The 16917-nt window shown below is 40.5% G+C and overlaps 1 protein-coding gene across 2 annotated transcripts; it reads right to left on the minus strand.

The window, feature by feature from the left end:
• Positions 1–1507: 1507 nt before the first annotated feature.
• Positions 1508–14083, minus strand: Ido1 (indoleamine 2,3-dioxygenase 1). 2 transcript variants are annotated; one of them, XM_020182482.2, is made up of 10 exons: positions 13908–14083; positions 10677–10772; positions 10439–10558; positions 8524–8642; positions 7479–7493; positions 5636–5735; positions 5096–5213; positions 3835–3886; positions 3197–3345; positions 1508–2211 (listed from the first exon to the last, which is right to left on the minus strand). In XM_020182482.2, the coding sequence occupies exons 1-10, from the start codon at positions 13980–13982 to the stop codon at positions 1856–1858; spliced, it is 1200 nt and encodes a 399-aa protein (XP_020038071.1). In that variant the 5' UTR covers positions 13983–14083; the 3' UTR covers positions 1508–1855. The 2 variants fall into 2 exon arrangements, with proteins under 2 accessions (XP_020038071.1, XP_073910717.1); XM_074054616.1 differs by lacking the exon at positions 1508–2211 and adding an exon at positions 2238–2578.
• Between the last annotated feature and the right edge of the window lie 2834 nt (positions 14084–16917).

A 16917-nucleotide genomic window follows, 5' to 3' on the forward strand; every position in this document is an offset into this window, starting at 1 on the left:
ACATAAAAGCAACTCTCACTTAGTGAATCTCCTGAAGTTCAGCTCCCCTAGAGCTGTGGGGCTAGGGCAATGAGTGTAGCAAGCTGGAGGACACAAGACAGAAGATGTCTTATCCTTGGCAATGGACTCTAGTGATGCTCTACAGGTTTAGAACTCTTCAGCACCATGTACCATTCTGTCCTCACAGTAACCTGGTGAAAGGGGCAGGACAAGTATTATTATAGTCAAATTAGAGAAATATAAAGTGCCTTGCCTAAGGTCACAAAGCCAATCAGTGTGCTAGCTGGAAAGTATGTCTCAGTCCCCTGACTCTCAGTTTACAGATTTCTGTACCACCTCAAAGTCTACGGATGGGATGACCTTTCTGATAAGTCCTAACAATTACACACACATTGCAGACATATCTGAGTTTAGGATGTAGGCATATATACTTTTTCATGATAAAATTATGTCTACTCATCTCAGAAACATTGACAGAATAAAGAAAAAAACATCCCCACCACAGAAGTACTGTTTATCATTGCCATTTGCAGTATTTTCTATGGAATCAAGGGAATTTTGCTGTGAGCTGGAATATGTGCTTTGGAGGAATAGTGTTAAAATGGTGTTTAGCAGTTTGACTTCTAGAAGTATATGACCAGTTTCCTTCCTCAAACCTACTTGGCTGTATCCATTCAAATTCCTGAGTTTGTTCTGCTTCCGCAGAGCTGAAGTTTTCATAAATTCAAAATGCTTGCTAATTCCACCCTCTCAGGACCATTGTGCATTTTTTCTCCTCCTGTCTTTCATATCAAACCTGATTTCTGGCTAACCATTTGCTTCCTCATGAAATCCTGACATGTCATCTCACCTCTTCTCCCACCCTTCCCACACTGCTTTCCTTCCAACCTCAGTCTATTCCAAGTAGAGTGTAAAGCAGATGAGAGTTGTTTAAACAAAACACTTAGTATTTCCTCCCCTTTGTGCCTAATTGTGTGACTCTCAGTAAGTTACTTCACCCTCTGAGCCTGAACTTTGTCTTCTTTAAATTGCAGCATTTGGCTCAGATGATTTTTAAGTACTTCTTAAGCCCTAACTCTCTAGGGTTCAACTACTAAATAAACTCAAGACAGAGTGTGAGTGCCCAGCAACACTGATCTTTCAGGAGAAATCATGCATAGTCTTGGTATGTATCCCAGGCTGGCCTTGAACTCAAGATCCTCCCACCTGAGCCTCTCAAGTGCTGGGATTACAGGCAGGTGCCATCACACCCAGCAGATATCTGTTAAGTATCTACCAAGGTCTGTAATGGATGAGTCTGGTAAACAAGTCAAAGTGTCTCTGACATCCTGAAGGTTATTGGATAATGAGAATACAGACAAACAAGCAGGTAATTATAAAAAAGTATAATATTTGCATTTTGAAAGTATAGGGATCTATGGCCTGTGAAGGGATAAGAGTGGCTCTCTTCTGGAAGAGTATTTTATTATGGTTATAAAAATGAAGGAAGATTTATTTCATCTTAATAAATATTTATTTACTGAATTTCATCATAATATACCAACTATAAATGCAGCTTATATTTCTAACATTATTTTTAGCATTTTTATATAGTTAAGTATTTATTATTTTCTTGCACAGATTACAGAAAACTTATTTGAAATCTTTTATAGTATATTACATTACACATTATTAATTCTTGTATCTGATATAATGATCATTGACAGGACTACATGAAGACCTCTGTGCATTGATCAAAATGCACTCTTATATTTTCGCAGTATGGGGTTTGAACTCAGGGCCTTGTTCTTGCTAGGCAGGCACTCTACCACTTGAGCCATGCCCCCATGCCACATGCTCTCTTTCTGGGGTTACACTAAATTTCCTTCAGAAGGGACTTCTTCGTTGTGTTTCTCACAGTCTGTAGGAAATCTTTGACATCGGTGCCTCCGGTCCCTCTGTTCTCCAGGTCTTCCGGCTTCTCCAGCTTATTGTCTTCCTTAGCCTTCTGGCTTGCAGGATCCAGAATGTATTCTCTCACTATTTTCAAGTGGTAATCCCTCAGGGACACCATGTTTAGCACACAGCTATTATATGCTTTCTGCAAGTTGCTGCCACCTTGTGAAATGACAAACTCCCGAAGCGATGGGCCTGACTCTAATGAGCGAAGGAAGTCCCGGTGAGCTGGCGGCATATACAGTCTCATTTCCTCGAGGAACTTAGCAGCTGATCCTGAAGAAACAAAACAAAGATGGGTAACCAAGAGGCCTGGCCTTCCGCAAGCAGGGTAGACAGGTAAGGTTAGAGAGGGTGGGTGTCACGTCCAGGCACAGAAGGTGAGTCTGAGTGTAAGGCCATCTTACATGAAAGCTAAATAGTCACTAGCAACAGCAAATACTGAAAATTATCATTAGTCCTAAAAACGAAACGAGCAAAACTCACTTTCCATAATGAGAATTTTTGTTTGTGCCTCATTTTTCTACTTTTTCTACTTTTTCTACTTCCAAGAGGCCACCAGTACAGACTGGGTATGTATCATCTGCAGTCAGCAGGTCATGACTCTGAGCTGGAGAGAGGTTAAGCATCTTTTTAGATGTGTCTGGAAAAAGCAAAAAGTATACTTTCTCTTAACCAAGTGCTTCCTCCCTTTATTGGTTAAGCAGACTCTTAATAAAGCAGAGAAGAAGAGTAAAATGTTTTCCCTCCTCTCCTCTGAAGTCTCTGGAAGGCATATGACAAACGTGGCTCATCTTTGTGTCCTGTGCAGGACTCGCCTGGTGCTGCTGGCTGCTGTGTCCTCAGGATGGTTGCGTGTGAGACCTGTCACTGAGATCTCTATGTCTCCAACTCCTGCCCACGGTTGTGTGTTATTTGCAGGCAACTTTCCACATCAGATCTGACATTTTCAGAAAAAGAACACTGGCTTCCCCAGAGGCTACAGCAACATGCTCAAGTTTCAAGATCAAGGCAATGATGAACCTGGGGTCAGCTTTGGCTCACTGGCTTTCTAGCTGGTTAACAAGGAGCTGGTTACATATCCTCTGTAAGTTTGTTTTTTCATCGTGAAATGGATGATCACTATATAGGCCCTACTTGGTTGATTATGCTAAAAGCATCAGATAAGCTCAGACAAGATGCTGATGGGAAGGATTTTTAACAGATATTAAGATATGATCATCTTAACAGAAGATGATTGATATTTGTCATTCCCACCTACCTCCAGTGGCTCTGTGATCTGTGCCCAGAAGCACATCGAGGCACTGAAAGATGCTGCTTTGGGCTGCACTGCCCCCTGCATACTGTTTTGGGGTGTCCCAGACCCCTTCATACAGCAGACCTTCTGGCAGCTGAGGGTTGTTTTCCCAGCTAGAGCAAGAAGGAAGGAAAAAACATTCTTTAGATTGTCAATTTTCAGATAAAAAATCTCCCACTAGAAGTGACAAAAATAATAAATAACACAATTCTGAGCAAATTTGCTATAACTCTCTCAGAATGGAAGTTTATGTCTGTACTCGTGTGGATCATTGACTCCCTTTAAAATGATGGACTTTCCAGTTCAGTTCCCTTTCCTGGGCATCCCTGGCCAGGCAGTAACAAAGAGAGAGAGAAAGAGAGAGAGAGAAGGAGGGGAAGGGGGAGAAAGAGGGGGAGAGGGAGGGGGTAAGGTAAGGGGAAGGAGAGGGAGAGAGAGAGGGAGAAGGGGGGGAGAGAACGTACAGTCTGTTCTTTCTTTCCAACATGTATTTTAGAATATAAATTGTTTTCTAAACCCAGTGAACAGTGAGGGCCTTCAATAGGAGTTGGTATGTTCCTAATATTTGAGAAAAAAACAAATTCAAGCATAAGACTACATACCCAGACAAATATATGCGAAGAACATTGAAAAATAATTTGGGGTCCACATGTTCTGTAAAAATATGAAATGTGTTTAATTAAGCATCTTCAGAGGTGTACAGGAAATTCAGAGTGTTGTAAACAACTGACAGGACCTCAGCAGAGGCTGAAATTTCAGAAAGACATTGGGCATTGGGGCAGTCTGCAGACACAGCCAGGATCCCTCCCAGAGGAGCCCTGCCCAGTACCCCGCCTAGACCCACTGAGTGGGTTCTGCCATTAGCTTGTGTTGAGGGCCACCTGCCCACCTACTATGCATCATCAGTTAAACTGCCCTCATTTCCTTTGCACAGTTTTATGCACTAACTTACACAACAGAGAAACTGCTTGCAAGAAACAAACCAGGACTAGGGATGCAGTTCAGTGACAGCTTAGCACGTGTAAGGCCCTAAGCTCCATCACTAGCACCACGAAATAAATAAATAAGTAATAAGTAAATAAACAGCCCAGTATCCCATGGGCTACATTCCCAGGTCTCCTTCCTTAAAGCTTATGAACAATTAGTCAGCAGTGACTCCAAACCTAGTAATAAACAACCATCTATTTGTTAGGTCCTTCCAGCAGGGCAGACTTCCTTTTACAAATAACTGCTTACTCACTCTTCCAGTTTTTGTATTGTTTTAAGCTGTTAATTTTGCAATAACTTTTCAGCTCAATGACTGTTGTTTCTTAGTGAATTCTGAAGAAACAGAAGCTGTTCTCAGCATTTAAAATTGCTTTCACATTTAGCAGATTTCTTCTTTTTTTTTTTTTTTTTGATACTGGGGTTTGAACTCAGGGCCTCATACTTGCTAGGCAGTCGCTTAACCATTTAAGCCACTCCTCCAGCCCTTTTTTTGTGATTGTGTTTTTTTAGAGATAGGGTCTCATTTCCCCAGGCTGGCTTTGAACTGCAATCCTCCTGATCTCTGCCTCCTGAGTGGCTAGGATTACAGGTGTGAGCCACCGGCACCCGGCTCTTCATGGTTTTAGTAGCAGTCAAGAAACTCCTCAGAGTTTCCAGCTTGGAATTCTGGGTAACCTTGAATTGTCTAATCTCTTTGACTTCAGTTTCCTTTATCTGCAGAATGGAGATGATAAGCCCTACCACACAGGAAATACAACAGGTTAGTGATGAGATAAACCAAGTACTAAGTGGTGGTTAGCTTTTGCCTCCCTTTTCTCAACAACTCTTCACTCCAGACAACCAGAAACATCTGACCGCCCCGAGTAGGATACTTGCCAGGGATTTTCTCAAACACTTTACGGGCTTTTCGCAGGCACTGCTGTATTTTAAGCAGTGTGTCTTTCAAACTCTCCTGGTCCTGACGTTTTATAGCATTGAATACATTGGGAATTTCCTGAAAAAGAAACAAACAAACAAGACAAATATGTAAGATCTCCTACAACTAAATATCGACACAGAATAAACTTTTCCCAACTTAGTCTGCAATCCATTTTTATTTTTAAAAGCCAAAAATATTGAATTTATTTTACTGTATATTAAAGACAAATTACATTGAAGACTTTTTTTTTTTACAGTACTTGAAGGTTTTTATTTATTATATGAGTTTCAAACTGGATTCTAAATATAAGGCCTCTAGATTTTATGTTTCAGGTGATACACAAAAATCAATGAAATAAAATGTTTCTGTTAGATGGTCCATCACCCCCAATTAAATAATCTAATGCTATATTTATTCCAGAGAAAGTCAATTCATGCTACTATACTTCAATCGCCCATGTAAATTCATATAAAATACCCAAAAGTGAGAGGACGCACTTTGATCGCTGGAGACGCTGCAATTTCCACCAAGAGGGAAAACAGAAAGAATCCTTTACCACAGTCCCCCCCAGGAAACGAGAACAAAATGTCCATGTTCCTAAGAAAATCAATTGAAAGGCAGACAAGAAATTTAGCAAAGTCAATGGTACATTTGTAGAATGACACGGATTTCAAGCATTTTTGTTTATCTTTTGGTTTTCAGCATTATTTTGCCATGATGCTATGGTAGGTCCTCCTATCTTCACCACGTATTTGAGAATGTTAAGAGTCAGTTACATCAGTCCCATTGTTGAGAAATATAGATAACAAATACGGTTAATCTGGGGCTTGAAATTTTATTCTAGAACTTGGAACTGGAAAGTCTCCAAATTGCTCTATCCGTTAACTTCTTGCAGGTATATACAGTAGCACAGATGTGCACTCACTGTTGATGGAGAAATCTTTGAGGTAGAGTTTTAAGAGATACGTTTTTGTTTAAATAAATACATTCTTATTCATACTTTTTATCTGTGATCCTGACTTCTCCGTTGATTTATGGCTTTACAAAGGAATTAACCAGGAAAATATGAAAACTGGTTGGACACTACTTTTCTTTTCTTTTGGCATTGGTGCCAACATGGTCTAAGAATCTGTGTGTCTATGAGTTTTGATTTCTGAAGCCAGACTCCCCCTCCCACTGTCCCTGGAGCTTTGCTCTGTGTCACTCGCTGTCTCTGTGTTTGCAAAATGGGACTGATGGTGCCATCCTTCTGTTTAAAACTCTATTTAAAGATACTTTTTTAACTCTTGATCAGAGCCAACAAAATCCTAGGTAATGATTTTTATAAATTTATTTCGTCATGCTTTCCCCATATAATTTTTGTCATTCATTATTTACAGTGACACCAGGTCCCCTTCAGCATGATTTTTGTCACTTCAAGGTCTTCACACTAGCTATTTTCTCTGCTAATTCCCTCTCGGTCTGCTGGACTCAAATAAATTGCTTCAGGGACTCCTCTCTTCAAATCTTTTGTTTGCTTATTTGCTTACCTTCTTACTTTACTCTCTCTATATTAGAATTTGAACTCAGGGCTCTATGTTTGCTACACAGGTGCTCCACACTTGAGCCATGCTCCCAGCCCTTTTCACTTCAATTATTTTTTACAGAGTGGTATGTCTAGGCTGACCTGGACCACAATTCCATTTTTTCTTCCCACATAGATGGTGCGAGCCATCACACCCAGCTTTATTGGTTGAGATGGGGTCTCCATAACTTTTTGCCTGAGCTGGCTTCAGACCCCCCTCTTCCTGATCTCTGCTTCCTGAGTAGCTGGGATTACAGATGTGAGCTCCATGCTTGATCTTACTTCTCTTCTTAATCAAAGAGTATATATAATCTTCAGATATTGGATTATACCGTGATACCTACCTTAGCAAAGTTTAGAGTATAGGACAAAAGTAGCAAGATTGGGACAAAAGAGCTACTTAGTGACACTGTTCACTAGCTCCTGCCACAGGGGTAACTAGGTCATGTATAAGTAGATGTATGTACATTTTGTATATTAATTACATCTTTGCATAATTGCATATATATATATGCAAGTAATATATTTCTATGTACCTATAGCTCTAATGTCAAATAGACACAAATCAAGCTTACTAGTTGTTACTATTAAGACATTTGCTAGATCAAATAGTCATAAATATAATAAGGACTGGGATTCATTGCCCTTTAAAATCACTTAAATTAGTTTTTGCATGAATTAAATCATTTAAAAATGCATTTGGACTATATTGATAAACTTGCATTCACTATGAGTAGCAAATAATTTTTAGAACAAAGGAAGAATCAAATACTCACTCATATGTCATGGGCCTTAGGAAAGCAGCCATGAAGCAATGGAGCAGTTGGAAGAGAGAAAGAAAATCAATTTAAAATCAAGTGAGTTTGAGTTATCATCATTAGATTGAATATTACTGATCTATCAGGTAAAAAAAAAGAAAAAATGGTCTTCACATTTCACAAGATTGCATCGCAAACATTTAGCTTGCAAGTTAAGTGAAAAAATGAATATGCGAGGAATAAACATATTTAAAACTAATTGTTACTATTAAGACACTTTCTTCATCAAATGCTTTCATGCCGTGGTGCCCCATGTTCCTTGTGGGTGCATCCCATGGCCACAGGGCACTGTAGCTCTCTGTTCCTTTATTGTAGCCGGTCCCATCCCTAAGTCCATTTTCAGAGCAGGCAGCTCTGAAAGCCCAGCTGTTGCTGCCTCTCCAGCTGTAGATGTGCTGACTCTTCAATGTAACTGGAACCTCAAAACCATGACAACCTGTGCTTTAATTCATAAGAAATCCAGTTACTAACCCAACTAGCCCAGCACAGTGGTGCATGTCTGGAATCTCAGCACTCAGGAAGCTGAGGCAGGAAGAGCTTGAGTTCCAGAACAGCCTGGGCAACACAGCAAGTTGGAGACCAGCCTGGGCTACATGGCAAGAGTCTATCTTAAAAACAAAATAAAACAAAAAACTAGTTTTTTAAATACAAAACCAACTAATTTTTGATAAGACAAATCAGAATATATTTGCCTGGTTGAGAGAAGGGAGCTGAATAGAAAGGGGCACACAGAATTTTCTAAGGTGATAGGAATACTCTTAGCTTGCTTAGGGTGAAGGTTACCTATGTTGTACAGCTAATACTCAAAATGAACACATAGGTTGTCTGAATTTTCCTGTATGCCCACTATGCACCTCTCTCTCACACACTATAATACATTTGTAGTTATAGCACAATCATCCAGGAAACCATATCCAACAACAGAGAAGCCATGTTGCCAAAAATTATCCCAAATCTACCTAGATTTCTATTCCAATTCCTGTTTGAATCCCAGTTTACGCACCCACTAGGATCCTTCTTCTTCCAGTTTGCCAGGACGCAGTCTGCATAAAGCAGAATAGGAGGCAGCCCCAGCTTCTCAGAGAGTCCGCAGTATGGGACAGCAATGTTTCTCGGCAAGACCTAATTAAAAACAGTATCTAGTCTTAATTGTTGAAGTGTCTTACCTTTTCCTCTGCTTCCTGTGCACCAAAATATTAGTGCTTCTACATGATGGCGTTTTCAAGTCAAATTAATGCAATTTTTTCTCCTTCATGAATTCATAACGTAACTCTGGTTAAATGTTCCTGTTTTGGATTTGGGTGGATGTGGGGATGTGGCCATAATTTGGCCACATAGAGGAAAAAGAACAAGGGAGCAAAAGCCTGCACCTTTTTTTCTAAGGGCCTTTCGCATTACTTTCACTCCTTCCTTCATCCATCCATCCCAGGAGCAATCATTAAACAGTTTTTTCTATGCATGACACATTATCCTCTGGCAATAACCAAAGACAAACTCAATTTTCTCAAGAGATGCCCAAAGTCTTTGTAACTAAGACCTGTGAATGTGATACGCACTACAAGTATAAACAGATCACTGCTGTTGGAGCTCAGTACTGAAGGAAACTTGCCAGGATGATTTATGTGCACGTGTCTCTCTGTGTGTATGTGTGTGTGTGTGTTTAAGGGTTTCACTGTGAGTGACATGGTGCTTGTCCTCAAAGACTTTCTGGTGTTTAAAGGAGGAAGCTCCCTCCTCCAGGCTTGGTGTGTCAGTGTGAAAATACATCATTTGGAAGAACAGTCCTGTCATGGTCCAGCGATCCCATTACCTGGATGGATGTGATGATTAATCTAATTGTCAGGGTGACATGCCTCTGGGTATGTCTGTGAAAGTGTTTTCGGAGAAAATTAAGGGTGGAAAACCTGCCATCAGTGTAGGCTGGGGGGCCAGGGAATAAAAGGAGATGAATACCCACTAGCTCAGGCATTCCCTCTCCTTCCTGGCCTCCATGAGGTCAAGACTCTCCTCCATCTTCGGCTCCTGCCACCATAATGTTCTGCCCACCTGCATGGGGCTAAGCTACCTTGGACTGAATACTCTGAAACCACCACAAGCAAAATAAATCTTTCCTCCCTTAAGTTGTTTCTGTCAGGAATTTTGTCACAGGGATGAAAAAGCCAGCAAGCTCAGTGGGTAAATGGTTGGTCTGATCCTGACAGTGTCTCAGCTAGTCCCCTGATGTCATTGTTTCTTGGCCATGTTCTCCAGCACCTCCACTGGCTAGAAAGCTAATGATTCATTCTCTATCTGCCTGACTTCACCACCTCCCCATTACTGGACTTACAACTGGATGGTCCCATGTAGAAATTAGGTTAATAGTTGTCAGCAGCAGCCTGAGACAGAAATATGTGTATCTAATCAGGAAAAGAACAGGGAGGTATGGCCAGTCTGGGGTAGTGGATATTGGAACTTCAGTTTCATAGCATAGAGGTGGTGTGACAACAAGCTCCACGCCACAGTTCTGTGAAAATCCTGGGAGGCTTGAGATTCATTTCATACCCTGGTGATGGTCTACTAAGAGAACAAAATGCTAGGGCAGAATCACTGACCATCAGATCTTACCTAAATGTTAATTATTCAACTAACCCCAACCCCCCCCCACTGGCTTCTGATCTTATTTCTCTGGATCAGAGAGGGACAGAATGTATCTCCTTTTTAAACGTGTGTAAGTAGTTGGTCAGCCAAATGGCTCCAATATCTGGAAGCACAACTCTGTAACAGAAAGCCCACAGGGCTGTCCACATGCTAGGCAAGCCCAGGTCACTGAGCTCTACCCCAGTCACTGAAATTCTTTATAATAAATGTAAGTTGGATTTTAGTCTCATATAAATGTAAATCCACCACATAGCATAAGAAACACCAGGAGATTTCCAAACCTTTCGGATGTCTCCATCACCTTGACCCCATACATATGCCATGGTGATGTATCCAAGAACCAAACGTGCAAGGCGCTGTGATTTGTGCCCTTGGAGGTCATCGATGCTGAGCTCTGGTAACTGAGAACAAAGGGGAGATGTGACTAAAATCAATCCCGGTGACGTTTTAGGCTTTAAAAAACAAGATTAACATGTTAATTAACTGCACAAGAAGACGAATGGAGTACATATGACAAACCTTCTCAACTTCTCCTCGAAGTTGGCCATTCCCAATCAGTTCAGGCAGATTTTTGGCAATATGAATCCAGGCATCATATTTGTGAGGTAGCTCCTCCTTGAAAACAAACAAACAAAAACAAACAGGGTTTTGATTTGCTAGTGGAAGCTGCGGTAAAACAGAATTAGCCTCCCATAGACAGCACATCTTGCCTCCAGCTCCATTTTACATAACATGATCCCGACAAACGCTTACCTGTGTAGCAACACCAGTCCACACTTTGCCACCTGACTGACACACAGGTCTCAAGTCTGTCTCTGTGCTCCAACTCTTCCTCAAAATTCTTCTTTAAAATTATCCTCAAAGTTCCACCCAAACCTTCCTCACTACTCCATGAGTTGTGTACTCCAATCATATGGATGCTGCCTTTTCACACTGTTAATCTGTCATCTGCTACATTTTCTTCCAGCTAAATTTTAAGTTCTTTCAATGGAAGAGAAATGCATTAAATTCCACCTCTAGATGAAGGGTTCTACTCAATAATCTCATATTTCACATTTAGTTCTTGTAGTGGTTCAAGAAATGGTCTCTGTGGTAAATTCAGAAGCCCAGGCTCAGTTTAAAGAACTTGTTTTTGTGTGTAACTTATCCTGTCCTATGCCTCCTCGCCAGGCTGCTTCAAGGTGTGCTTTTGCAGTTTTTAATAATGACTAATGACTGCATATAAACGAAAGGATTAACTTCAGTCAACGTGGATGAGGTTTCAAGCTTCAACAGAAAGTCAATAGTGTAAGAAAACTATAAAGCAAAGTGACAAATACAAAATCCAAACACTTTTAAGATAGGCTGTTATATGTCCAGTCTTAATTAGTTGAGGCAGATTTTCAGTAAGGAAAATATAGGCTGCACACTCACCAGATAGCCACCAGACTTTCTTCCTGACCACACAAACACTGTCCTCTGCTGCTTTTGGCAGTGTTTTTTTTTTCCTCCCGTGTTTCACTGTGTAGCACGCTCTAGTTTTTGGCTAGTCTTATTTTCCCCCCAACTAACAGATGTACTTTTTTTGTTGTATACCATGGTTAGTGTCTTATTTGACAGCACTTTTAACAAATGTAAGGCTTAATCGGTAATATACTTCCAGCTCAAGATCCCTAAATTAATGGAGATGAAAACCTCAGAGAATCATTTAAATTCTGCTAGATTGGAGAATGTATATCAGATGCATTATTTTCTTTTGAAGAGGAAGCTAACAGTTTATGAGACTAGATGGGCATCAAGTTCATAATTTCCAGGAAAGATTTTAAGTGATGTGAAACAAATAAACAAACAAATAAAAAAACCCTACTGTTTGCGCCGTGTTTCACGTCATGCCATCCAACTTCCTCATCAGCTCACGTAGCAGAATTACCCTTTTAATTCCCGTTTCTGCTACTTCCTTCTCTCCAGAATTAGATTTAAATAGCCAAAGGGAAGTTTTGTTTTGTTTCTTTGGGTTTTTTTTTTTTAAAACTCGTGGAATCTATTCCTGAAGTCTCTGTAATTAATCTGCGGGAGCAGAGCCTGTGCGGGGCGCGGCGGGCTGGGCATCTCCATGCAAGCAAGCGCTCTGGCTGGGTCGCCTGCGGTCCAGGCTCGCGGCCACCCGTCCCGCAGCGCGGCTCCGCCCGAATGTCCACTCTCGGCGGTGCTGGGCGCCCGGGGCAGGGGGGTGCGGGGGGCCCGGGGCAGAGGGGTGCGGGGGGAGGGGGAGGGCGGTGGCTCCTGGCCAGGCGGAAGCTGGGCGGCTGCGGGAGCGCGCGGGACACCACGGACATCGCGTCCCTGCACCTGCTCCTGCCGCGGCCAGGGATCGCGCTTTGCTGGGGCTTGATGGGGGCAGGTGCCGCGCTGGGGCCGAGCGCTGGTGCGCTCCCCATTAGCTGCTGTCGCCCGGGGCTGGGCCTCTGCCTGAGGTCGCTAGGGTTGCGGGTGTCTGCAAGAGGTTGCGCTGACCTTAGGAAGGGACCCGCGGGGACTCGCGGAGTGACTCCCGTCCGGGACGGAGCGCGGCTTTGTGAGCTTTCTTCCAGCCTCTGTGCCACTGACCCTCCTCTCTGCCTCGGTCCCAGTCACCACCCAAAGTGCAGGGGTTTGTTCCGCTGCTTCTCTGTCCTCACATCCATGAGAGCCCAGCACCTCTGCATGGCTGGCTTGCCCCCTATTCGCTATCGGTGTTTGATAATTAAAATATTGTCGACAAATCGGTTTATCTGGCGTTCCTTAGAATACAATTTAGGTACATGGAGGGTACCGCCCCTCCCACCCCATCCCCACCACCAGCACAGGGCTTGCACTTTATAACTTACAAAAAAGAGAAAGAGAAAGAAAAAGAAAGATCGCAGGTGGCTCACACCTGTAATCCTAGCTACTTTTGAGGCTGACACGGGGTCATGGTTCAGAAATTGGGAGAACCCATCTCAAGGGAAAAAAACTGGAGGACAACAACAAGCTGTGGGGAGGAGGGGGAAGAGAGCATCCTGGTCCAGGCTGGATTGGGCAAAAATAAACTAGATTTATCCAAGATAAGCAGAACAAAAAGGGCTCCACAGAGGCGTTGCTCAAGAGGTAGAGCACCTTCTTTGCAAACGTAAAGCCCTGAGTTCAAACCCCAGTCCCACCAAATAAATAAATAAATAAAGGTACTTGAGACTCTTACTTGAATCTTATGCTCAGTAAACAGCAAGAATTATTAACACAGCACAAAGGGTATTTGATGTGGTGGTTTCAACCAGTTAGGAACACACATTTTGAACATTTGAAATATATCAGTAGACAAAGGGCTTTCCCTTTGATTCATAGGTTATTTATAACTTTGGCCTTTTCAAAGTGCCCTCTAAAAATGAAATTGTGATAAGCCAACTTCTCATTTGTGATAAGCCAACTTCTGATTCCTATAACACAATTCTTTTGTAAAGCTAAAATACTTTCCAAAGTGTCCTTATCTGATTGCTCTCCATTTTCACCTTAGGTAAATAAGAGGTGTGTGTGTGTGTGTGTGTGTGTGTGTGTGTGTGTGTGAATATCTCAGAAGAAAATTTTAGGAACATTAAGTAAGACCTACTTATTTAAACTCTGCCTCCAATTTTGCCACTGCTTTTTCCATTTGTTTAGTGGAAGTTACTGAAACAGAGTTGTCCACTAGAAGTTCACTCTTCCAGGTAAATAACGAGAATACAATGCAGTTTTCCACATTTCACAGCTATTTCTTACCAGTGGTTGTGGCAGAGCAAAAACCAAGTCTTCGTCTATGTGGTGTTCTTCAAGAATTTTCCAACACCCCTCCATAGCAGGTATTTCACTGTGTGGCGTTCTTGCAGTCCACTCTACTGGTCCTTCTCAGCCACTGAAGGGTTTCAGAGCATCTATTTATTACAGTCACTACTAGACCTGATCAGTCCACTGATCACGTCAGCAGGGAGGATGACTTCCACTTTTGGGGTACTTTCATTTTCTATTTTCTATATTTGCAATTGGATAAACAATAAAATTGCAAAGTCTAGTCATCATATGAAGAAACTGAAAGTCTGTATTCCATATCAGGTGTTTACATCTAAGGAACATCATTTCCTTGATGCTATCTGGGAACCCAAAAGGGCCAAAGTGAGATAAGAATAATCATGGAAACAAGTGACCAGAAAAGAGCATTTTACATTATGGAAATTCTTAAATCTCTGGTGTAAAATAAAGAATATTACCATGGCTATTGTCCTAAATTACCGTTGTCACTGGCTTTCATTTAAGCTTCTAGGGGTCTTTCAAATTATTAGTGTCTTATTTCAGCAGCCCTGAAATACAACTTGTGACTCTCTGAACTGTTATTCAGTGACTCAGAAGTAGAAAAAAATAGATGCACATGAAGAATTGGTAAATAGCACCTCTCCACCTCCCCATTTTTAAAAAAAAACTTAGATTGTTTGTGTTCAAAATAATGGCCTTCTCTCTCCTGCCCATTCCTAGTAAGTGACTTCCAGGAAGGTTGTCTGGAATCTCTACTATATCTTCCAGCCAGGTGCTGGTGAGACCACAGCCCAGTAAATTTGGAAATGTTCTAATATGTTAAAAATTAAAGCCAAAGATAAAATACCTTGAAAAAAATTTTTTTTCAAAATACGAAATTAAGACTCCATTTGGCAAAGGTTTTCACAGTGCACACAAGACTATGTTCCTGAAGGGCATGTTTGACCTTACAATTCTGAAGCAAAAGCAGAAAGCATCTTTTGAATGATCAAAAGGAAAAAAGAGAAAAAGTTAGTGTGCAATAATTAAAAGATAATGCAGGCTGTTCTCCAGGTTGTCAGCTGTGAAATAAATTAATAAACCATGGCTCTGGAACATTCTGTAGCTCCCATGATATTCTCTACTACTAATTATTATGGCTTTTCTGTGAACAGATGGCTTTACAAGAATATGCTCTCTATATAAAAAAGGAAAGGTAAGAGAAATTGAAAGCAAACCAAAGTGATGCAGCAAACAGAACACCATGGTAAGCTTCTTTACAATAAATGATTCATGAGGTCCATTCATTTGGAGCCAGGCCCAAGGGTGTGTATGGGGGAATCTCGAAGTCCTGTCATATCTACATGGACAACAAAGATGCTAACAAAATATTAACCATTAGAAAACATGTGATTATCTATGGATTTTTACTCTTTGGACCTGAATTTATCTATGAGTGAGTCTTAACATAGAATGAACTTTCTGATGATTCTGACTTGGAAAAAAATCTCGTGAGACATAGCTTAGTAAAACTTTTTTAAACATTGCTTATCCAGTTCCCTCACTAAATCTGGAGGAACAATCATTACTATTTTGACTACAGGAACGTCATTATTTACTGCTTCAAGTCTCTCTCTAATGTCTTGTTCAGACCCTTTCATATTTCTAAAACTATATTTTCAATTGATCCTGTCCTCATTTGTCTTGATTTTTCTTCAGCTGTAACCACATTGCATTGAGACCCCCTTCACTTGGTTTTAGAAGAACATTTTAATTTTATGTTTTCATTGGATTCTTTACCTACATCTTTAGCTTTTTACTTCTACCCAGGTTATCAGGTAAGAACATGAGTGCTTAAGAGCCAGAACTCAGCCTTTTCCTCTAGGACCTCCTGGATCTGAGGTTTTATATTAATCTGCCCCTGTCCTTTATAAATAAATATCACCTGTTCCCATAACTTGAATATTTTTTCCTCTGTAATGATTATATTTCCTAACGAATCATCCTCATCCTCATTATAGACTTCTCTTCCTGGAAATTCTGTCATCCTGCTTCACTGTGGACTCATCAACACCAGATCTACAAAGGAACTTTATCCAGGGCCATGCTAGAGGCGAACAATTTATTCCCTCTTAATATGGCATCTTCTATAATACACCCAGCCCTGACCTTACCATTGTGTTATGCTAATTTTAATATACAGCTGTGTCTTTAAAAGAAAAGAATTCTTTGCTAACAATACGATGATCTAAAACATGCAAGAAAGACAGAAAATCATCGAAATGGCAACATTTACTGGCATTCATTATTAACACTTAACTGATAATGTTTTATGTAAATTAATAATAGCCAAATTTTCCTGAGTACTTATTAGTGTCAGAAATTTTCTAAGAATCTTGCTTGTAGTGACAAATTTGACTTCCATAATTGATTTATTAGGAAAATTTCGTGATGTTCCTAGAAAGGAATTAGAGTGGTTAGGATTTTCTATGTGTTTTCTTACTTGAATAAAACAACTAAATACTGCTGTAAGGAAGAGAACATAATTTTAGACCTCAAAGTATTTATACTATTTTTGAGATGACTTGTGGTTCAAGTGGTAGAGCGCCTGCTTAGCAAGCATAAGGCCCTAAGTTCAAACCCCAGTACTGCCAAAAAAGAAAAGAAAGAAAGAAAGAATTGAAGCTACAGAAAATGGAAGAAAATGAGCCAGATCTAGTTTGAAATTACTCTCCAAGTAAACAAATATAATACTAATGTATCAGGAAAAAATCTCAAACATTAAATACTACAATAGATAATTTATCTTTGCTTAAAATAAACTTATATAAGAGAAGGATGCTGATAATAATATACAGAATCCTAATTCCAGAAAAATAAAACTGCAAGTGAAAATATATCTCAGACTTTAAAAAAGGAATTTATACCATTTTTAATAAGTGTCTTAACAGTCACTAAAAAAAAAAAAAAACACTACAACTATTGAAAATAGCAGAAAATTAAC

This window comes from Castor canadensis, chromosome 14 (assembly GCF_047511655.1).
Source record: "Castor canadensis chromosome 14, mCasCan1.hap1v2, whole genome shotgun sequence".
In the NCBI taxonomy this organism is placed as follows: Eukaryota; Metazoa; Chordata; class Mammalia; order Rodentia; family Castoridae; genus Castor; species Castor canadensis.